General features: G+C 39.3%; 1 protein-coding gene across 1 annotated transcript in view; it reads right to left on the minus strand.

The window, feature by feature from the left end:
- Window positions 1-7,856: 7,856 nt before the first annotated feature.
- The window catches only part of WDR70 (WD repeat domain 70), a 322,684-nt gene continuing 305,511 nt past the window's right edge, over window positions 7,857-25,029 (minus strand). The window contains exon 18 of the mRNA XM_046000609.1: window positions 7,857-8,044. Within this exon, the coding sequence (XP_045856565.1) occupies window positions 7,957-8,044 (88 nt within the window). The 3' untranslated portion in view covers window positions 7,857-7,956. The remainder of the gene's footprint in view (window positions 8,045-25,029) is intronic.

The raw sequence follows: 25,029 nt of genomic DNA on the forward strand, positions 1-25,029 counted from the left end.
AGAAAAATGACTCTGTCCTTAGGAGGCAAGACAGCTGCTGGCTGTTCGTCATGGCTGACTTGCTATTTTTCATAAACATGAAGCAGTAGGGTCAAAGGGAAGACCAAATGGCACCCAATGAAGTGAACACAATCTTTTTCAATGCTGGGGAGAAGCAAGGGCAAATGAGAAAAAAGCAACATCAAAATAGCCTATGAGAAATGCAAAAGACAGCGTTCCCATTTTTCTAAATTTAGATAGGTTTCAGATATTGTCACTGCCAGCACCATGAGGGTCATTGTGTCAAACATGGCCAACAGCAAAGCCAAGAGGAGGTTGATCAGGGTTCAGATTGGTTCCATGAGAAGCTGAGTCAACCAGGACCAGAGTCCACCTAAGACAATCTTAGCCAAATCTTGGATAACTTTCACATTAGATGACAACCTCTCAAACACACAGATCAAATTCTCCTTACGAATAGAGCATCCTGGCTGCCACCCAGTGATTCTTAATTATCGAGCTGATATGGATTTGGGCTTTTTTTCTAAGATTATGTCCTTTCTGTACATTACTAAGATACTAATAATAAATAACCACAAGTAACCAACTATATTAGCATTTCATAATTTGCAAAACTCTTACACACCACACATACACACACACACACACACACACACACTCTCATTTGAAACATCAAATACTCCTCTGGATATAGTGAGGGTAATCAATATTGCCATTCTACTGATGAAAAACTGAGGTTCACTGTTCATGTTCATATGACTTCTCTAAACTCACAAAATTACTAACTAGTGAAGGAGAAACACAAACCCCAAACTTCTGACTTTATAGTTCATGCTACTTCCAAGATACCAGCCATACCACTGATTAAGACTCCTGATTAATATAGTAAAATTCTTCTCTCATATGTTTATCTTTTGCCATGGCTGATCAACTTCAAAGATCTGAGAGCGGCACCACACATCTGGTCACATCAGCTCTGTCAGGCAGATCTGAGGAGAGAATCCAGTTGTCAGCCACCCACGCTTTAAAATGACTTATAAACAGCAAAACCATCAGCCATAGATGTCTCAGAATAAACAAGGCTATGAGGAAGACTTACTCATAGGCTTAGAATGTCAAGGGTACTTTGGATAGGAGGCTATAAAGCTGGATGTCTGCTTGTCTATCCAGAGGATGAGGGAAAAGATCAAGTGTGGAAGCCATAGCAATGTAGCAACTCAGGGAACCACTTCCAGCTGAGCCAACTTGAGGGGGAAATGGAGAAGGGACAGCAACTCCGCTGACTCAAAGCAACTGAAGGAAAAATGTTACTACTATTTGCTTTAGCTATGATCTCTGGGTTTGTCCCAAGTGGTTCCTGACAGTCTTCTCATCCTATAGAATAAAATCTGTCCCCTCACCCCTACCCCAACAAGAAAAACGAAGTGACCTCACCATCCTAAGACAAATTCTTAATGAATCCACCCTCAGAAGATTGAACAGACGGTCTCTCTGGAAACTAGTGGCTAGATACTCAAAATGTAAGATGAATTAGCTACATTCGCTGCATTAGACATTGTGTTAGTTGTCGACTGCTGTGTAACAAATTACCCCAAAATTTAGTGGCTTAAAACAACAACTATAATAACTCAAGTCCATGCTGAGGGTTCAACCTGGGGAGCAGGGGAGGAGGTGGAGGACAACAAGATTTGAAACTTTGATGTTGGATCTGAAAAGTCTTGTGACTTTATTTTCCCTTTTCCCGAGCACTTAATGAGTTGTGATATGCAGCCTTGAAGAGTTCACATGGATCCAAGTGTTCCTTACATCTTGTCACAAGGTATATTCATTCTCTAGGGCTGCCTTAAATTATCAGACTGGGGGGTTTAAAACAACAGAAATTTAGTTTCTCACAGTTCTGGAGGCTAAGTCAGAAAACAAAGTGTCATGAGGGCCATATCCCCTCTGAGGGCTCTAGAGAAGAATCTTGCCTTGCCTCATCCTACCCTCTGGTGGTTGCCCAACAACCCTTAGAGTTCTGTGACTTGTAGCTACAGCACTCCAATACCGGCCTCCATTTCACATAGTCTTTTTTTGCCTCTGTGTCTTCACATGACCTTTTTATAAGGACACCAGCCATTAGATTTAGGGCCCACCCTAATCCACTATGACCTCATTTTAATGTAACTGTATCTGCAGAGACCCTATTTCCAAATAAGGCCACATTCTGAGGTTTTTAGGAGGGCATGAATTTGGGGGAGACACTATTCAGCCCATTATACTAGGAATAGCTCCCAGGATCATCTCTGTCCTCTCCAGTGGGGCATTCACTGTTAAGCTAACTACCAAGATTACAGCAATCCTATCTATCAAATATGAATCATTCCTTTTGGTCCCCATAATCCTGTTTTCATAACTAATTCTACGGATTTTACGTATAAAAAGATACTTTAGGCATAGAAATAAAGCAAAGCAGCACTGCTTATGACAGGAAGTTTGAAAACAACCTGTTTCCAATAATAAAGAATGGTTAAGTATAGAAAATACATCTGTATAATGAACTACTAAGTAGTCCCTAAATTTATATATGAGGCTTGTAGTAATATAGAAAATTTACATGTTTATTTAACAAGTGAAGACTATACCATATTTTAAATAAATATTATAATTATGCTTTAAGAAGAGCAAATAATTCTCAAAATTGTACATAAAGTTTAAAAATTGGACAGTGATTCATTAAAGTATTATCACTGTCAGCATTTAAATGATTTCTTATCTTTTAGGTCATTTCAATTCTATATTTCTGCATAACAGACAACCCCATAACTTATTGCTTAAAATGACAATAATCATTTTTTGTTCTCCTTACACGCGTTTCAGGCAGGGCTCCATGCAACAGCTGCTGATGCAATGGTACTGGGACAGGAGGATCTGCTTCCCAAGACGGCTCAACCACACGCCGGTGCGGACTCTCTGCTGGGAGCTCAGCCGGGGGTTGGCCAGGGGCCTCGGTTCTCCCCCAAGTGGTCTCTCCATGGGGCTGCTGAAGCTTCCTCCCAGCATGGCAGCCCAGTTTTGAGAACAAGTGCTCTGAGAGAAACGAAGTAGAAACTGCAGGTCTCTTAATTGGCTGGGCCTCGGAACTAGCATAACGCCCCTTCTGCCATGTTCTGTTGGTCAAGCCATCACAGAGCCTGCTCAGATTTCAGTGGTGGGGCTCTTCCTGATGAGAAGAATGTTTTGAGAAACTTGTGGCCATCTGTAATTTGCCATTTTATGTCGACATCTTCCAGACTTTTCTTTAAAGAGTATTACTACAAGTGGGGGGCAGGTGAAGTACCTTTAAAATGATTTTATTTTAAAATCTGAAGACCCCTAATATAAACTCTGATAATTCATAAAATGACTTAAAATAGCAAATTTCTCTACTCTTAGCCCTCAAAGCCCCTTCTCCACCTATATACTCCTAGACACACACACACACACACACACAATCTCCCATCTTTAAGCACTTCCCACCCCCGGTCAGTTCTTTGATGAGGGTGTTGAGTAAATTTGAGGCATGGTCATCGTGGCTTGTGGTATACTCCATTCCAGGTAGAAACTTTACAAAAGGCATTTAACAACCCTCCCCCACTTCCTGACCTACTCACACACAAGAAGACCAATGAACTGTCAACTGCTGTGTAACAAGCATGTCATCTGTGAAGGGCCACTGACCCAGGTTGGATGTCCACATCTAAGCAGGCATCTGATTACCCTCCTTATCTCCTACTGCATCTGATTCATTGGTTATTAAACACTGAAGGGCTCACAGATGCCCGAAATAGTAATATCGACTCCTAAAAGCTTTTCTCAAATTGGCTCAAATCTCATAATATTCACTCTTAGATCACATAAAGAAGCACTTACCTTTGGATGCTGCCTTCAGGGAATCATAAAACTGATCTCTTTAACTGCTAATGGGACAGAAGGCTAATCATCTTTAAAGAACCAAAATTAAGGTCTGACTACAAAGCAGTAAGATCAACTGCCTAAGATTCCATGAAAGCCAGTGTGTTAGTGGTCTGGGTTTAGTTTGTTCTGTTTGGTATTTTGTGCATATGTGATTGTGTATGAGCATTATGTTCTTATTTTCATAACTGGATGGCCCAATTTTATACAGTCCTCTTGAGAGATGAGGGGGTTGCTAGCAACACCCAGTAATCCAGAATTTTAATTAATGCTGTGGATCCTCCCTACAGAAAGACATACATGAGCCTAAGCAAAGTGTGCTGCACACTCTGGGGCATTCGCGGACACCCTTCTTGGGTTAAGAACCTCCATGCTAGAGATATCTCAGATCTTTGGTGATTCAGTGATTCAGGATAGGAGGTGAGTGCCTGAGGATGTCATGATGGCTTAGAGCTTATTAGGCCATGCCAGGTGCAACACAGGCAACTGTTTACAATCCTATTTCCTCCTTAAGCCATCACAATAGTCACCTGTGAATAAACCCCAACAGAGAAAGGCCAAGCAGCCTAGACGCAGCCCCAGCTTCTGTACTAATGATCCTCCTTCCCATTGGCGAGGCAGAAACACTTTTTCATACCTCGTTCCTTTTCCATCCTCGCCCTTCTGTAATTCTCTTTCCCTCTGTCTAGTATTTAATGAGCTCCTTTTTAAAAATTTTATTTTTTTATAAACATGATGTATTATTAGTCCCAAGGGTACAGGTCTGTGAATCGCCAGATTTACATACTTCACAGCACCCACCATAGCACATACCCTCCCCAATGTCCATAACCCCACCACCTCTCCCTACCCCTCTTCCCCCTGACCCCCCTCAGTTTGTTTTGTGACATTAAGAGTCTCTTATGGTTTGTCTCCCTCCTGATCCCATCTTGTTTCATTTATTCTTCTCCTACCCCCAAACCCTCCACATTGCATCTCCACTTCCTCGTATCAGGGAGATCATATGATACTTGTAGTGAGCACCTTTTAAACCCTTTCTTGGGGCAAGGGGTTCGGAATACAAATGTGGGTAAAATATGGCTCCTCTTACTCATTAAACAAATTCACTGAATATTCACAGAACCCAATGTACTTTAGTTTTTACAATCTACATCCCAGTAGGGGAAACACACTCAAGCCCACAAGCCATGCACACATACACTTACAATGAACATATAAGGCCATAGCATAGAGATATGTAAGCAACCATGGCAGCAGAGGAGGGAGGAAGTAATTATCCACTAGGGTGGGTCATGGAAGGCTGCTCGGGAAAGGTGACATTGATCTCCGTATTCAAACACAAACAGGCAGACAAGGAAGGAAGAAGGGAGACAGTATGTGCAAAGGTACTCAGGTGCAAAGCACCTGGTACTTCCCAGGTTCAGATTTGCTGGAACTGAGAAGCTTGTGCAAGATCAGCAGGAGTTAAAGCTGGAGAGACAGGGAGAGGCCAAATGTAAACATCCTAACCACCACACAAATGTGTTCATTGTACTGACACAGACACTCCAGAAGGCTCTTCCCAGAGGGACGAAATGATGGGTTTTAGTTTTAGAAAGCTAAGTCTGATGACAGAATAAAAGATGGATTTGATGAGGACCAAATGAAAAACAGGGAGATTAGTTGGGAGGGAGGCTCCTGGAAAGTCCTGGTGAGGGATAAAAGAGGGACTAAACTCTAGCAGGGGCAGCAGGGAAAGAGATGAAGGTCAAATAGAAGACAGTCAGCAGATGGCATGGATGGAAACTGGCAAATGATTACATGAGGTGGGAGGGGGGTAAGGGAGGAGTCATTATTATGACTTCTGGGTCCTTTATTTGAGCAAATAGAAATGCAGTTGACCACGATAGGGAGTATAGGGTTGTATGGGGTAAGATAATGAGGCCTGAGGGGCATGGGGAGTGTGGGGACCTGGGGAATACCAATTGGCGATTCTACCTTGGTGATGGGCCAACAGGTCCAATGAGCATTATTCATCTAGTCCTGGTTCTGAGGTCCTTACTCACCCAAATTGATATGGAAGTCCTATGAGTCTTTAGCCAATCTTATGTGGAAAAATTACTTTGTATAATATTCTCAAGTGAGATAGATCATCTCAAGCATGAAAAGGGCCACTTGTGTTGTGGGTAACAATGAGAAAATCATCTTCGTGCTAAATCTGTCTTTCTCTCCCCTGACATCATAGCAGGCTCCGCCAAGACCACTATGATCAAGTTTTTATTCCTCCCTCCAACACTTCACGACAACTTTTGGCTGTGTGAGACGAATACTTCCATATGGTGCAATGTTTATGTTAAGACAGGAAAAAAATACGAAATGCTTTCAGTAAATTTTATCCAAGAAACAGTAAATTTACAAATCCTAAGCACTTGGAACAAAATATTGGTCTGTAATTGATTTTGGATGAAGTGTACAACAGGAATAGGAAACTTGGGGCAATTTGTTAATTACTGATGCCTAGAAATCTTGGGTGTCTTCATATAGCCCTCCCTAACTTTAATCTCAGACAGACTGACTTCTTGAATCTCTTTTGTCTTGTCTGTAAAATGGGTTTAGCAATTTTACCTACTCATGGGGTTTTTGTGATGATTAAATGAGCTATTATAGCAGGTAAAGAACTCAGAATAGTAGCCATCAGATGGTAGGCACGTAACAAATGTTAGTTCTTATTACCTATAAGCCAAGGGATGAGGGAAAGGAACAGAATGAAAATGGGGGTGGAAGAGAAAAAGGACAGAGAGTAGATTTTTTAAGGATTTATTTATTTATAGAGGAATGCCCACTGTCACCCACCTGAGAACTGCAGAGGCAGGAAGGCTGTGTACCTATGATTTTGGTAAAAAAGATTTTTTGGGGGAGGGGGTAGGTATGTGAGGACTGCAACTTTCCAACACACATTTTTGATCATCATTCATTTTTAGAATTTTTTAATTCACTAGGACAAATGAGAGAAGAGGGGAAAAGGCAAGAGGATTAAAAAATTCCTGAATTTTCTAGTGGGGACTATTTGACATGCAGTATTACCCCAGGTCTGTGTGAAAGCAGTCCACAGAATTTTATTCGATTGACTCATTATTACTGTGGACAAACTGCCAACTTTTGTTTTAGTTTTCTAGTCACAAAAGCACAAGGGTCTTTTAGAATGATTTTTAATGTCTTCTAATTATAGGTACAAAGCATTTCCATACTTTTCCACTTTAATAGTGATAAAAATCAGGCAAAGTAGATATCATTAGCTCTATTTTAAAAAAGGAAATGGTGTATATTTATTACGTGCCAGGTAATATACTAAACACTATCCAAGGAGTGTCTCATCGAATCCTGTAACAAACCTAGGACGGTGGTGCTATCATCATCGGAGGCTGGAAGAGAGAAGTTTAATAACTCCCAAGGGGACCTGACAGTAAAGAACAGAGCCAAGGTTTGAACCCACATGGGTCTGACTTCAAAGCCTGTTTCCTACATCCTAACCGCTATATTCTGCTGCTTAAGGATAATCAGATACATGTTCTTTCCTAGTACGGCAATGCTTTTAGCCTGAACTCAGCCTAATTAATTATAATCATGTAAACAACTTGTGAAATTACACAGAAATATTAAACTTTTTGATGTCTATCTCCATATTATGCTCCTAGAGTTGGTCAAGGCATATGTCCATTTCACTGTACATCTCCCGCCCTCAATGTTTTAAGAATCTGTACAAGACCAATAATAGTTGAATAAAGTTTCCAAATACCTAAACTACTTGGTAATAGGCTAAGAATCTGTTTCTTATTTACTTATAATACAGATTCATAATTGTAGTTAAAAAATGTAAGCACAATTTTAGTGGAGGGTAGCTACCAATATTTTGAATGATTCAATAATGCAAACTACAAAAGCTGTTCATAAAAATGTACTTTTTATTTCATTAAAAAAAAAACAAACCAATAACCTGTCCAATATCACTCCCCCTTCATGCAAACAGCTCTCATGTGAGAGTCTTTAAATTTTACGCTTTTTCCATTCTGGCTCATTCTTTGCTTCCTCATCATCAGATTCAACTTGGGCAAACATGGTTTTGGGCTGAGTCCTAAAAGAAAGTTAATGAAAAGAGGAAAAATTTAGTCAGCAAGTGTTTATTAGATTAGATTTTGCTATTTTCATCAAGTGGAAGCACGTCTGGGGAATCAACTACATCTCAATCGTTAAATATCAATCATTAAACTTCTGGCAAAGAAAAGGAAAACAGAAATTTACTTTTGTTCATCAAAAGAGCCAACAGTCTTTTAAAGATTTCCCTCTGTGGCAGACCATGTATGCTGTCCTTTTCTTAAATGAAATAAAAATACATCAAATTCAGTACAATCTCATTTATTCATAACCACCCTCTACTTCAAACTCTTGCTAACTGGGACTGTTTGGGAGTCCACATTAGTTACCCAGCAAGAACACACATGATCTTTATTTACAGCTCTCTGCGTTGTTCCTAGACTTAAGTAATCCAAATACATGCGATTACGGTGCACATGAACAGGAGAATTTGAGATAATCGCTTTCTTATTTAATGAGTCTAAAATAATTGATAACATATAGAGTAACTTGAGCACTGCCAACAAAAATGAAACAACCAAACAAACAGATGGGACATTCTCTCCACCCCAACACCCAGTTCAGTGCATGGAAACGTCAAGCATTTTAGGATACATCACTGGCTACTGCTGTTGTTAATACTGGCACACGGTACCTGAAGCAATCTTTGTGTTAGGACGCTTTGGGCTTTGTAAACATACCTGGTTCAGTGACTTTCTTTTTTACACCATTCACACAGAAAATAATTTCAAGAATATGTGAAATGGTTATAATTGATGCTCCTTTCAGTTATGCTACTGCTACCGCTATAGGGGCGCCTGGGTGGCTCAGTGGGTTAAAGCCTCTGCTTTCAGCTCAGGTCATGATCCTGGGGTCCTGGGATCGAGCCCCGCATCGGCCTCTCTGCTCCGCGGAAAGCCTGCTTCCTCCTCTCTCTCCCTGCCTGCCTCTCTTGCCTACTTGTAATCTGTGTTTGTCAAATAAATAAATAAAATCTAAAAAAAAAAAAAAAAACCAGCTCTATAGGGCGCCTGGGCGGCTCAGTTGGTTGAGCGCCTGCCTTTGGCTCAGGTCATGATCCCGGACTTCCAGGATCAAGTCCTGCATGGGGCTCCCAGCTCCTTGGGGAGTCTGCTTCTCCCTCTGACCTTCTCTTTCATGCTCTCACTCATTCTCTCTTAAATAAATAAATAAAATCTTTAAGAAAAACAAAATAAAACAAAACAGCTCTATAGGCGCGCCTAGGTGACTCAGTGAGTAAAGCCTCTGCCTTCGGCTCGGGTCATGATCTCAGGGTGCTGGGATTGAGCCCCACGTCGGGCTCTCTGCTCGGAGGGGAGCCTGCTTTCTCTTCTCTCTCTGCTTGCCTCTCTGCCTACTTGTGATCTCTGTCAAATAAATAAATAAAATCTTTTTTTTTTTTTTTAAGATTATTTATTTATTTATTTGACAGACAGAGATCACAAGTAGGCAGAGAGGCAGGCAGAGAGAGAGAGGAGGAAGCAGGCTGTCCGCAGAGCAGAGAGCCCGATGCAGGGCTTGATCCCAGAACTCTGGGATCATGACCTGAGCCGAAGGCAGAGGCTTTAACCCACTGAGCCACCCAGGTGCCCCAAATAAATAAAATCTTAAAAAAAAAAAAACAGCTCTATCACATTACAGAGAAATATTTTTAGAAAGCTTTTTTAATTTTTTTGTTTGTTTGTTTGTCTCAGGAGTAGAATTTAGTAATTCATCACTTACATACAACACCCAGTGCTCTTCACAACCAGTGTGCTCCTTAATGTCCATCACGCATTTAGCCTATCCCGCCATGCCCCTCCACTAACTCTCAGTTTGTTCTCTATTGTTGAGAGTCTCTTATGGTTTACCCTCTCCTTTTTTTCCTTTCCCATAGGTTCATCTGTTTTGTTTCTTAAATGCCACATATGAGTGAAATCATATGGTATTTGTCTTTCTCTGACTAGCTTAGGTCACTAGGCATAATACTCTCTAGTTCCATCCATGTTATTGCAAATGGCAAGATTTCATTCTTTTTGATGGCTGAGTAATATTCCATTGTTTATATATGTGTATGTTTATGTATGTGTGCTTGTGTATATGTATGTATATGTGTATGTTCATATATATATATACCACATCTTCTTTAGCCATTCATCAGTCGATGGACATTTGGGCTCTTTTCATAGTTTGGCTATTGTTGATAATGTTGCTATGAGCATCAGAGTACAGGTATGTGTCCCTTTGAATCTGTATTTTTGTATGCCTCGGGTAAATACCTAGTAGTGTAACTGCTAGATTATAGTAGTTCTGTTTTTAACTCTTTGAGGAACCTTCTCTGTTACTGTTTTCCAGAGTGGCTGCACACATTACGAGGAAATATTTAAGCACTGTATCTGAAGATGATATATTTTTGCTTACATCTTCATCTTGAATTCAATTCATTGTATCAAGGTAATTCCAGAATGTTAAAATAATGACAATAACCATTCCTTTTCTTTGACAAGTGAAAACAGCGTTAAAACCTATATTACTTGTTGCTGTCTCTTTATTATTCTGGGAAGAAATATGTACTATCCACATTCACACTGATGTTGCTCTGATGCAGAAGCCATCATTCTGCATCATTCTGGAATTCCTCATGCCCATCCCACACACCTACTGGGAGTCCAAGGGGCCCCCATACACAATCCAGTCAGTTGAAATTCTTGTCACTTCAAGACACTGCTATGACATCTATATAAACAGGTCACAACTCTAACATTTCCGAAAACAGCTGCAGATTTTCATAGGTCACGAGTTGCTGAGTTACTAGAAAGCAGACCCCCCTAGGCTGGCTCTCTAACATGTGACAGTAGGGCAACTCGTGCTCATTACATATTTCATCTTCTGGCAAAGATGTGGACCACTGAGGTACAGACAAGACCTATATAGGAACAAATTTGGTTTAAAAACTCTTTGAAAAGAGAAAAAAATAACATGGTCTTGTAACCATATCTGGCAATAAGACACCAGCTCATCAATGTTAGTTGGAATAAGACTTAAGTACTAAGAATTGTAATGGTGCTTTTTTGGATATTTAAAAAAAAAAAATTCAATGACAGATCACAGAAGAACAAAACCTAAATCTTAAAAAGGCTATTTCATTTAAGTAATTGCTCTCATATGCTACCTGCCTTCCAAAGTATATTTTACAAGTTGGTGGCTAACTTGAAGAACATAGAATGAATGGAACTATTTCACAGGGGGGCAGAAAGGGAGTAATGATTGTAAAGAGGCATGGGGAATGTTTTGGGGGGATGGAAATGTTCCATAATCTTGACTGAAGTGATTACATAGGTGTATACATTTGTCAAGACTTGAAATGGGTGCATTTTGTATTTTATTATATATATTATACCTCAGTAAAATGGACATATAAAGTAAATCAAAACCACTGAATAGAAGGAAAGGGTAAGCATAACAATACAACATTCAACTTCCTAGTAGCCCAGACAAAGACAAAGAAAAAGGAAATATATTAGTTTTCAAAGGAAATACCTCTTCCCCCAGCACTAAATTAAATTAAGCAAAATTTACTGAGTAAACTTTTACATCAGGATCACTTTGACTGTTGTGCTGAATTACCAGACCAACCACAACAGTTTCTTTTGTCCTCTCCAGGTATCTGAACTTGGGGGATATGAATTTGTTTGGAAGGTAGAATGGTCTCTTTGAGGAACTCCATGCAATTTAGTATTTTAAATTCCAGTTTTTGAACTAATAACAATGTTGCCAGGAAAAGAATCATATTATGTATATGCAACATCAAATCATGACATTTAGCTTTCAAACAGCCAGGCTGTCCTTCCCCCAAGGAGAAGCTCGTGTCCAGATTTTCCCAGCAGTACTTGTTTACCACTTTGTCTTTCATGTTATTGGCCAAGTAGGGAGCACCTGTATGTAAGAAGTAGGCTCCTTTTAAAAAATGGTGCTGGCAAAATTGTACCAAAAGCAATAAATAAAACTGGACCCTTACCTTATACCATATGCAAAAATTAACTTAAAATGAATCAAAGACCTAAACCTAGAGCAAAAACTATAAAATACTACAGAAAAGCTTTATGACATTGGATATGGTAATGATTTCTTTGATAAGACACCAAAAGCATAAGCACACACACAGAAAAGCCCCAGGTAAACTGAACTATATAAAAATAAAACCTGTGCATCAGTAGATTCAATCAACAGACTGAAAAGGCAGCCTATGAAAGGGGAGAAAATGCTTGCTAAGTATATATTTATAAGGGATTACTACCTAGAATATATAAAGAACTCCTGAACTCAACAATAACAGTAAAAACAACAATAATAATGAAACCCCAAACAACACAATTAAAAACAGGGCAAAGGACCTCAACAGATATTTCTCCAAAGAAGATAGCAAAAGACTTAACAGGCACATAAAAAGATGCCCAACATCGCTAGGCACTAGGGAAGTGCAGATCAAAACCACAGTGAGGTAACACCTCACACCCACCAGGATGGCTACTATCAAACAAAAGACAAACAAACAAAACCTAGAAAATACCAAGTATCGACCAGGATGTGGAGAAACTGGAACCCTTGAACAGTGATGGTGGGAATATAAAATGGTGCACCCTCTATGGAAAACAACACAGTAGATCCTCAAAAAATTAAAAATAAAATTACCATTTTATTCCACTTCAGGAAATATGCCCCAATACTTTGAAAGTGGGGTCTTAAATATTTGTGCGCCCATGTTCGGTGCACCTTTACTCAGAATAGTCCGAAGGTAGAAGCAACCTAAGTGTTGTGGATAGAAGAATCGATAGAAAACAAAATGTGGTGATATGTACAATGAAATTTATTCAGCCTTAAAAAGGAAAGAAGTTCTGGCAAATGCCACAAAGATGAATCTTAAGGACATTATGCTAAGTGAAATAGGCAAGTCACAAAAAGACATATACTGTGTCATTCCACTTATATGCGGTACAGAGACAGTCATATCCATGAGACAGAAAGCAGAATGGTGGTTGCCAGGGACTGGATAGAGGGGAAAAGGAAGAGCCCTTGTTTAGTGACTATAGAATTTTAGTTTGGCAAGATGAGAAGAGTTCTGTAGACTGGTGTACTTAACACTATGGAAATGTACACTTAAAAATGGTTAAGAAGGTAAGTTTTAGGTTATGTATATTTACCGACATTAAAAAAAAAATTGTTTTGATTAAAAAAAGAAGAACCAGACTCTTGGGTTTGGGAATAAGGAATAATGAACCTGCTTCTAGAAAAAACAGGAAGCACCCTGGAGAAGGCCTCAGCCTCCAATCTGGGGCCTGGCCTAGAGCAGTGCTTCTCAAACCATCTGTGGTGCATGGCGAGGCTTTGTTTTCTAATTTCCAAACCCTTGCAGGTAAGTACCATATTTCTAGAAAAATAAAAAGACTGCAAAGTGCAAACCCAAATTTTAATTCGATTCCAAAAATGTATCAAATTGCTCTACAGTTTCCTAAGTGCTTACTCTCAATTCCTACACTTCCCTCATGCGCACTGAGCAGCACCTGTGGGAACACCTCCTCCCCCTCGCCCCCCGAAGCTGGGAAAAGAAAGCAGCAAAGCAGGGCTCTGAAACCAGGCTGTGGAGTAAGAGTCTGTTTTCTTAACATCAACTCTGACACAGGATGAGTTTCCTTTAACTGGAGGGAAGTACTCCTCACCTTGGGAGAAGTCGACTCTGGATAATGGCACTGAAGACTGAGTAAAGGACAGGGTTTGAGGCCTCACTCTCCCAGCCCCCCCCCCACCCCCGAAAGAGCAGTCTTTAATCCCTGGGAGTGAGGCATGAGCAGGTTGGGGGAGATGTGGCCCAGAAAGAGAAATTTCCCTTGTTCTAATCTGTCCTGTTCCCAATACCAACATTCTCACAGCACCATTCACATAAGAAGTCTATGTTATTTGCTGAACTACGACTAGGTTCTGCAAAAAAAAGTATTTGACTTGCGTACACTGAACATCTCTATCTAGTCTAGAGAATGCCAGTGTTTTATAGAAGCAAAGCGAGACAATTACAGCTTTAAATCTTGAAGCTATTCTTTCTTTTGTTATCTTTAAATTTATTTCCAACAGTTATTCTTTTGAAAAAATTTGGAAACTCCTATATGACAAAGACCGCCCCCCCCCCCCAATTCAGTTCAGATTATCTAGGGCATTTAAAATGGGTTTCTGCAGTCACTACTTTTTAAGACAACGAGAAACAGAGATGATTAGGAAGCGTTAGGAACAGAACCAAAAGATTTCTTCCCTGGGGGATAGCCTAATTTGCCCTTGACATAGAAAACTACTATAAAAATAAACCAACAAAGCCAAGCAGAAGTAAAATGACACATGCAAAAAAAAAAAAAGCTAATGGATTTGAAAACACTTAAAAGTTGCTCCAGAAGTCCCTGCTTTTAAAACCAATAGGAAACCAACAAATAAACAACAACAAAAAACACTTCAAGTCTCTATTAACGTTGTCCCTGGCCACAAAAGTGGATTCCTTTCTGAGCTGATTAAAGAAACAGAATTTGTAGTTGATTTTAATATAGACTTTGTTGGGTGCTCCTGTGAGTAAGAGAAAACCAAACCAAGCCAAATGGGCACTGAACACATGGCAAGAACTCAGGAAATATACACAGAAATAAAAAATGAGCAAGAAATATATCCCACCACCTTAAGAAAGCATTTCCATTTCTGACCCATTCCTGTGTCTTCTATTTAATCAGATCCTCCAGGATTCTATACCTTGTTTCTCGAGAGACAGGAAGTTGCCAACTCAAACTTCTAGCCTCATGGAAGATTTATGTCAGTTGCCCCAAAACAAAAGCCTATAAAAAGACTGACTTGAAGGAAAAGGTGGTAAGGGGAACATTCCATTCAGCCAAGGGGATAATCACAGCAGCTGCTCAACAGGTCAGTAGTGACCCGGTAAACCTCACTGAGAAGCAGCAGAGTAACCCACATGATTGAAATCAGCTTTATCCAGACTATCTAATTTACTGATTGATGGCCCACACTAACCCATTTTTCTAAATGTTAACTGAAAACTTAAAACTTTACAGAAAGCTGGTGTGAAACTTGTTTTCCAGTTGGATTAACTTACTTGGTGAACAGTAAGCATTTTTCACTTGACTACATATGTCAATTTGTTTACTAGCGTTACCAAGGAAAGGAGAACAGATTACATATCAACATAGTAATTGTTATGAACCATTCAATAAACTAATCAGAGAAGGGCTGAAAGTTTTTTTGTTTCATTTTGTTTTAGCTTCAGTAAACTCTGCATTTGCTAATAGTTAATATTTCATGAAGCAAAGATAAAAGTTTAAGCAAATGTCTTTCTCAAATCTACCAATTCTGATAGATGATACTATGTGCTGAATAATTTTCCCCTTGGGACATTTTTTAAATGGAATTCTCACACATATCTGTACAAAGCAAGTCCTTCCCAGCAACTGTGTGTTAACGGAAAAATGTCAGGAGCCCAACCAAAACTGAGTCCCACCTTCAGTGTTTCCTTCCAGGGGAATTTTGTGTAGAATAGTCAGTAATGAATAAAGATTCCTCCTGCAACACTCTATGAGGACACTTCTGGGGTGCACTGCTGGTGTGAGATATTCAAACTGTCAGCAGAGCGGTCTTCTCTCTTCTGACTGAGCTTTAACCTAGGACTTTTACGCTCCCTTTCCAGAAGAATCTCAGAATATTTTCAGCTGCAATGGTAAGTACACAGGTCATGTTCTTTTTAACGAGGGATATTCTTCTGATATGATTCATTTAAAAAGCATAAAGCCAGTTCCAGGGTCACAGAATGAGTATGAGGAGAAATCACTTATAATATTCAGTCATCACTATGTGAGTATAAACCACAAGCTTTTTTGGCTCAGGGCCCATTGTTTATTATGAAGGAAAACCTCAAAGCCAAAGTCAATTATAGCCATGACTTGACAATCTGACACACTTGTTAACCCTGTTAGAATGAATACGGTCCGGATGAACTGTGACCCAGTCATCACAATTGCAGAATTATTAAGATTAAAAAAGGGGCTTGACCAAAAGATTCCACTTGAAATGGGCCCTTCTTTCTGGTGAGGAGCTAATCAAAGATTTTTTTTTTTTAATATTAAGGATGAATAAGAAGATGAGACACAACATGCTGTTTCTATTTTCTTCAAAAAATGAACACATAATATTTTGGAAAAATAGATAAACATATCTCGGACTCATTAAAGAGGGCACACTAACTCATAATGCTGGTGTGTGAGTTCAAAGCCTGGATGAAGGCAGGGAAAAGGGACAAACATGAAACCTGTGGAAATGGGAAACAGAAAGAGAAAACAGAGGAAAAGGAAGACAAAAACCAAAACATTACCTGCCTTATCACCAAATGGTTAAACAAGTTAAAGGATAAAATCTTTGAAGAGTGCACAGGCCTAAGGCCGTCCAGGTGTCATGGCGCCCTCTCTCAACTGTAGAGCTGGGCCTTACTTTACCACAGCCCAGCTCTCCTCACATACGGGGAAACAGCCCCAGGCCACATTAGCGAAGCACAGGGCGAGAGCAACACCCTGGAACTTCTGGTTCTAGTCTAGTGCTTGGCTCTGCCATGCTGGCTCACATGGTTGTCTTTTTAGCTTCACTAGTACTCAATTTTTTTTTCATAACTGCCATGAGTTGCTTTGTGATGAGAAGCAGTACACTGTAGTCGTCAAGGCCAGAAGCTTGACCCTGAAGCCAGACAGCCTGCACTCAGATCCCAATTCTGCCACCTGCTACCTGTATGGCTTTGGTCCTCCTCATCTGTAAAATAGGGACAATAATACCGCTTCCTTCATAGCACTGTTGAGAAGATTAAATGAATACTATATATAGAGTTCTTAAACAGGGCTGGCACAGTGTAAGTATAATAAAAGTGTCATTGTTTTTACTATTATACCCTTTGCTTCTGCTATCATGGATTCCTCATCTCATACAAACTGTTTTCAAAAAGTTGTATGTAGAATAATACATTTAGCAAAATAATTTACATATTAAATATACCATAGCACCTTGCTATTTAAAAAAAAAATACCAGGGAAATTACTTGGTTGTGCAAATAATCTGTTTCTTCAGCATAAATCTCTATAATTGGAATAATCTATTCTGTACATTTTAAAGGGATAAATCATTTGTAGTTTATTTGTGGTTTACTTTAGTGCACAAAAAAAAAATAGTCACCGGGGAAACTTCTTAAGATGTGGATTTCCAGCCCCAAGCTCACAGAATCTAACCGAGCTGGTCTGAGAAACAGTCTAGAAACCTGCATCTTTAACCCCCTACTCCCACCCTTGACGCTGACACAAGGCAGTCCACAGAACTGCTCTGAGAAATGCTGGCCTCTACACAGGGATATGCTGGACAGGGACAATCCGTCACCTAAATATAACTCAGGGAAAAAGTTACACTTTCCTCTGTGGGTTTATGTCTCTTCTTGGCAAAAACAATACACAAACCTTTACTCGCTCAAAGAATGACCTCTTTAAATACTGCCTACTAACAACATGGTTTTAAACGGATCCTTTACAGATGGGAACGATATTTCAACACACACACATACATCCAAGTATCCCGTATCTGACAAGACGTGCACACTGAAAACTACACGGACGGAACCAGCGAGAATGGCAGCTTCTCTGGCAGGAAAAGTGACCGTGGCTGACAGAGCTGTCAGGATGGCAGGCTGCTGGCCTGGGGCCAGGCTCCCACACACGTCCATCTCTGTGTGATGTGTAAGCTAATAGCATTCTGGATCTATATCCTGCCTGCTCTCCAGCCGGCTCCGCTTCCCTCCCCGCACAGCCACTTCTTTTAACCAGAAACTGTAATCGAATCTGCCCATGTGTGGCTGCCCTAGGGGCCTCTGTGAACCTGCTGGGTTTTTAAACTTCCACGGCCATCACGCGGCTGGTGCCAGGAACGAAACTCGAGGCCTCCATCGGCACAGGTAAAGTGTTTAAAGACCGTTCGTTCTCATCACTGGAGAAGGAAGGAGGGTATGTGTCATGTGTGAGCACGGAGATTTATAGAATGCCTAATGGGGCTTTTCTGTGATAAAGTGAGATACAGTCAATCTTCATTTCATCACTGACAGAAGTCAATTGCAGTGAAGAAAAACAACCAGACACACATTCTCAATTACAGTGACCTTTACGGAAAGATCCTTTTAAATATTAGCTTCCCTTCGGAGACTCTGCCACTTGGCAGTAAACAGTATACTCCAGCAGGTGAACACGGGAGAAATAGCGCCGCGGTCCTGGCTAACAAGTCACATGCCGCAGACAGTGCCATGAACTTAGTATGCAAGAAGTGGAAGGTGACCAAATGGGGTGGAAGGAGACAGGAGGAAAACGCCACCGCAGAAGGGTATATATATTAGGAGAGAGCGCAGCCCTCTGAAGAGCTCACTGGATGAGAGATGGCGGGGGCTAAAGTTCAGTGCTGCTGCAGTCACTCTGGACGGCAAGCTTCAGCCTCCTCACATGTGGGGTAAAAGACAGGACAGTGCCTGTTCTCCCCACCCGGCAGAGCTAATATTTAAGCAGGCACATTATTCAACTGTAAATATAATTAAACCACCTATAATGCCGGAAAATATCATTCGTTAGCGCTCACCAAAAAAACCAAAAGAACTTCTGCTTCAAGTAATTCTATTCAAAGAAAGCTGAAAATCTGGATGCATGAATCCCCAGGAAAATATTAATTACTGAGCAGACACAGAAGACTTGGCAAATCCAAACAGAGTATTTACCATGAGGGGATGGAAAAGAGAGAAACCAAGAAATTACTCTTTACCCTCTCCTCCACAAAAGCACCGGGTTGTGACAGTTTCACAGGTGAATTCTATCAAATCTTTACAACGGAGATAGGTTTAATGGTATTCAAAACAGTTTGAGAGCATATACAGAAAAGAGTACAAGATTCTTCTGAAGCCAGTCTGACATAGGACAAAGACTAAACCAGAACTATGTGAGTGAGGGTCATACCAAAGATTCAAGGATAATTCAATATGAGGAAAGCCAATAATATACTTCATCATATTCATTGATCAAAGTAGAAAAGTCATGGGGGGGGCGCCTGGGTGGCTCACTGGGTTAAAACCTCTGCCTTTCGTTCAGGTCATGATCCCAGGGTCCGGGATGGAGCCCCGCATCGGGCTCCTTGGCGGGGAGCCTGCTTCCTCCTCTCTCTCTCTCTCTGCCTGCCTCTCTACTTGTGATCTCTGTCAAATAAATAAAATCTTAAAAAAAAAAAAAGTCATAGGGTCACTTTTGCGAAATACAATAAATGAATCCAATAAAATTCAGCATCTATTTCAGATGAACATGCCTTGGTCTTTGTATGGTGTTTTCTTTGCATGGAGTGCTCTTCCCTTGGATATCCACATGGCTCACTCCTTCACTTAAGTAAAGAATCACATAGCAGAGGTTTTTACCCCAATCACCATATTTAAAAAACAGTAACCTTTTCTTCCCCTGCTTACTCTACATCCTCTTATCCCTATTTTAGTTTTATTCTTTGCAATAGCTATCATCTAAAATTTAGGGACTTATTTACTGTCTGTATCTGGCAACCTGAAAATAAGTTCCATAAAAACTACCGTATCCCCATAATCTAGAACAGTGCCTGACCCATAGTGTTCAATAAATCATTATTGGATAAACAGAAGAGAAAGATATGGATTCATCTGTAACATCTTGTATGTACGAGTTTTCAAAAATTATGCTTTATGGAGAAATATCATTAAATTGAACAATGTGATATTGCCAATATTTGACTTTTTTTCACCTAGAAAAGGGCAATTACTTGATCTAACCTAATGGAGTCACTTCTTTAAAGTTCAAATTAAGAAAAAGATGTGTGGTATCATGATATTATTTAATACCGTGCTAGCAGTATTAGTCAATACAATTAGATAACTAGTACAAAAACTGGGCAACATCTATTCATGATAAAAACTCTCAACAAAGTGGGGTTAGAGGGAACATACCTCAGCATTATAATACCCATATATGAAAACCCACAGCTAACATCACATTTAATGCTGAAATCCGAAAGCTTTCTCTCTAAGATCAGGAATAAGACAAGGATGTCCACTCTTGCCACTTTTATTCAACACAGTACTAGAAGTTCTAACCACAATAATAAGACAAGAAAAAGAAATGAGGCATCCATACTGATAAAGAAGTTAAACCATTACTGTTGGCAGATGACATGGTCCCATACATAAAAAAAGCCTTAAGATTCCAACAAAAACTACTAGAAGTAATAAATGTATTCAGTAAAGCTGCAGAATTCAGAAGTTAAAACCCAGGAATCAGTAGTGTTTCTATATACTAATAATAAAGCAGCAGAAAAAGAAATTAAGAAAACAACATGATTATACCAAAAAGAATACCTAGAAAAAAGTTTACCAAAGAGGTGAAAGACTGTACTCCAAAAACTATAAAACACTGATGAAAGAAACTGAAGACACAAACAAATGGAAAGATATTCCATGTTAATGGATTGGAAGAACAAACGTTATTAAAATGTCCATATTACCCAAAGCAATTCAATGCAACCCCTATCAAAATACCAACAACATTTTTCACCAAAGACTCTGAATTTCCAAAGCAAGCCCAAGAAAAAAGAACAAAACTGAGGGTATCACAATACCAGATTTTAAGATATACTACAAAGCTATAGTAATCAAAACAATATATTACTGATACAAAAACAGACACATAACATTAAACATTAAACATAGTTTAATAGAACAGAATAGAAAGTGCAGAAATAAACCCACACTATAATGATTAATCAATCTATGACAAAGGAGGCAAGACTATACAATGGGAAAAACCCAGTGTCTCCAACAAATGGTGCTGAGAAAGCTGAACAGTTACATCCAAAAAAGGGAAACTGGACCCCTTTCTCACAGCATACACACAAAAAACCCTCAAATGGATTAAAGACCTAAATGTGAGCCCTGAAAAGACAAAGATTCTAAAAGAGAATACAGGCAGTAATTTCTCTGATGTTGGCCTGTACAAACATTTTTCTAAATGTGTCTCCTGGGCGCCTGGGTGGCTCAGTGGGTTAAGCCTCTGCCTTTGGCTCAGGTCATGATCTCAGGGTCCTGGGATCAAGTCCCACATCGGGCTCTCTGCTCAGCCAGGAGCCTGCTTCCTCCTCTCTCTCTGCATCCTTGTGATCTCTCTGTGTCAAATAAATAAATTAATTAAATATTAAAAAAAAATAAATGTGTCTCCTGAGGCAAGGGAAACAAAAGCAAAAATAAATGAGTGAGACTACATCAAAATAAAAAGCTTCTGCACAGCAAAGGAAACCATCAACAAAACGACAACCTACTGAATAGAAGATATTTGCAAATGACATATCCAGTAAGAGGTTAATATTCAGAATACATAAAGAACTTATATAATTCAACACCAACTGCCTCCCCTTAGCAATCTGACTAAAGAATGGGCAGAGGACCCGAACAGAGATTTTTCTAAAGAAGACATACAGATGGCCAACAGACTAATCATCAGGGAAATGCAACTCAAAACCACAATGAGATATCACCTCACGCTTGTCAGAATTACTAAACTCAAACACACAAGAAACAGTAAGTGCTGGCATGGACATAGAGAAAAAGAAAACCTCATACACTATTGGTGGGAATGTTAACTGGTATAGCCACTGTGAAAAACAGTATGGAGGTTCCTCAAAAAAATAAAAATAGAAATGCTACGTGATCCGGTAATTCCACTATTGGGTAATTTACCCAAAGAAACAAAAACAATAATTTGAAAAGATACATGCATCCCTATGTTTACTGCAGCATTAATTACAATAGTCAAAATATGAAGCAATCTAAATATCTATCATTAGACAAATGAATAAGAAAGATGTGACACACACATCTACACAGTGAAATATTACACAGCCATAAAAAAGGATAAGTTCATGGTATTTGAGACAACATGGATGGATGTGGATGGTATTATGCTAAGTGAACTAAGTTAGTCAGAGAAAGAAAACACTGTAGGATTGCATTCACCAGTGGACTCTAAAAAACCCCAACAAACAAAACCTTACAATGAATAAAGAAATAAAAAACAGAATTTGACCTATAAATACAGAGAACAAACTGATGGTTGCTACAGGGGAGGGGGTTGGAGGAGACAGAGGCTCCCAGTTATGGAATGAATATGTTACAGGAATAAAAGGCACAGCATGAGGAATATAGTCAATGATATTGTAACAGTGACATAACAGGACCGAGGGTAGCTACACTTATGATGAACACAGAATAATGTATAAACTTATAAAATCACTAAGATGCACACCTGAAAGTAATGTAACATTGTGTGTCCTCTAAACTCAAATTTAAAAAAAGTTTTTAATTAAAATAAAAGTAAATTAAAATAATTAGAAAGAATGAGGTAAATGTATCATTATTTGCACAGGATATAATTTTCTGCCTGGAAACTACAAGTAAACTGAGTGGAAAATTATTGAAAACAAGAGGAAAAAGGGTAAATATAGTTGTATATAAAGCAACTACCGACATATGCATTAATAATACACATTTATGTGGCCACACAGCACTTCCATATACACGGGAGTTATAAACTCAGCAGAAGAAAAGGTTCTATTTACGATGGCACAAAAAGATAAAATAACTGGAAACAAAATTAAAAGAAAATGTGAAAGATCTATATAAAGAAAACTTAAAAATACTACTGAGAGACAGAGATGTGACTGAATAGAAAGACATACCCTGCTCTTGGTTTATGTATTTATTTTTTTAAACAATTTTTTAAAAGATTTTATTTATTTATTTGACAGAGAGAGAGATCACAAGTAGGCAGAGAGAGGCAGAAAGAGGGGGAAGCAGGCTCCCCGCTGAGTAGAGAGCCCAATGCAGGGCTCGATCCCAGGACCCTGAGATCATGACCTGAACCGAAGGCAGAGGCTTTAACCCACTGAGCCACCCAGGCGCCCTCTTGCTCTTGGTTTTAAAAAACCAGTATTGTAAAACTCAGTCTAAGTTAATATATACATTGACTCAATTTCAATACAAATAGCACCAAGAATTGCGGGGTGGGCTGTTTACTAGATAGCTTAAAGTCATGGAAACCTGCAGAATGGAAAAATTTTACTAAGAAGAATGAGAACAGGCAGCCCAACAACAATGAAAACAGTCTGATACTGCAACTTGAACAGACCAAATAACAAAACATAACAGAGAGCCCAGAAGTGGGCTCAAATTCAAATGGAAGTGCGTGTGTGTAACCATGTGATTTCAATTCAATGAGGAAAACTAGATTGTCCAATTAAAAAATGTTAGAGCAACTGGCTAACCAACTGGCTAACCAATAGGAAACAATCAAATTAGAGTTCTACTGTGGTAGGCTGAAATATCCACCCCAAATACCTGGACACTGTGAATCCGACCTTATTTGGAAAAAAGGTCTTTGCATATGTGACTAAGGATTTTAAGATGAGGAGATAATCCTGGATTGATTATCTCGGGTGGGCCCCAGATGACGTCATGGGTATCCTTATAAGAGAGAAGAGGAGACCCACACAAAGCAAAAGGCAAAGAGAGAACTGAGAAGAGCCTGGGGTCACGGTGGCTCCGAGCCAAGCTAGCAGGCAAACTCTGGAAGCAAGCAGAGGCCTGGAACAGATTTCCCCCGGAGCCTCTGTATGGAGTGTGGCCCCTGTGATACCTTTATTTCAGACTTTTGGCCCCCAGAACTGTGAGAGAATTCATTTCTGCCTTTCAGGCCACCACGTTTGTGGTAATTTGTTCCAGGGGCCACAGGAAATGACGATACCTTTCTCACTCCCTTCAATTATTAAATTCAATTATTAATTAAAATAATTTCAGGTGAATAAAAGATTTAACACTAAAAAAATTAAAAAGAAGGTATTAATGGAAATATGGGAGAATCTGAAGAACTATCTTGAATGCAGAGGCCTCCCTAACTAAAACAAAACCCAAGAAAGAAAATATTCCTAAATCTGACTACATTAAAATACATTTGATAGCGAACTGCTCCAAATAGGTTTGTGTGTGTTTACATGCAAAGTAAATTACTGAGGCATTTCCATAAATACTGAAATAATACTGCTGATTATTGGGTGATATTAACAATATATAATTTAAATGAAGGTGTCAAAGACCTTACTTACCACTGAAGAAAATGAGACACTGAGAAGATAACTTTTAGAACCTACTGGATAGTAAGTCCTTGCTAGAATCCAGGCCAGGAAGCTGGCCTTAGAACTTCCAGGTTATTGTTCTAATTTCTAACAACTACTTATTTTGATGAAGGATCTAACTTTAATATCATATGTCATTTACATGTCTGAGATTTTAAGGAATATATGCACAGTGAAAAAAATCCAGCAGTGCTCATGGGCAGACTATGGAGCTTCGAAGTCCCCTTTCACTTCACGCTGCTCTCCCCATCCCGCTCCCCTCCCCACTCCTTTGTTCTCCTACTTAAAAGATACCCACCACCTACATTTCTTGTATTTATTCCCAGGGGGAGTTCATATATAAATGATCAGATATGCGAGTAGGTATATTCACTGTGTAAAAACAGACAGCAGGTTTTGCAAGCTGGTTTCTATTTTTGCTTATTGGTTTTTTACTTAAGGAGATTGGGACACATCCATCCATATATACCTAGCTCATTCTTTATATTTTCTTCTTACCTTTAATTAAATGCATGTATTATACTTTTCTAAAACAATATCTCACTGAAGGACACTTACATTGTTTCCCGTCTTTTGCTTTCACAAACAATACTGAACTTAATATCTTTGGACATACATATTTACCCACATGTGCAAAACTTCTGGAAATAGAATTGCCAAGTCAAAGGCTATTTGCATTTTAAATTTGTA

Source organism: Meles meles, chromosome 3, assembly GCF_922984935.1.
Source record: "Meles meles chromosome 3, mMelMel3.1 paternal haplotype, whole genome shotgun sequence".
In the NCBI taxonomy this organism is placed as follows: Eukaryota; Metazoa; Chordata; class Mammalia; order Carnivora; family Mustelidae; genus Meles; species Meles meles.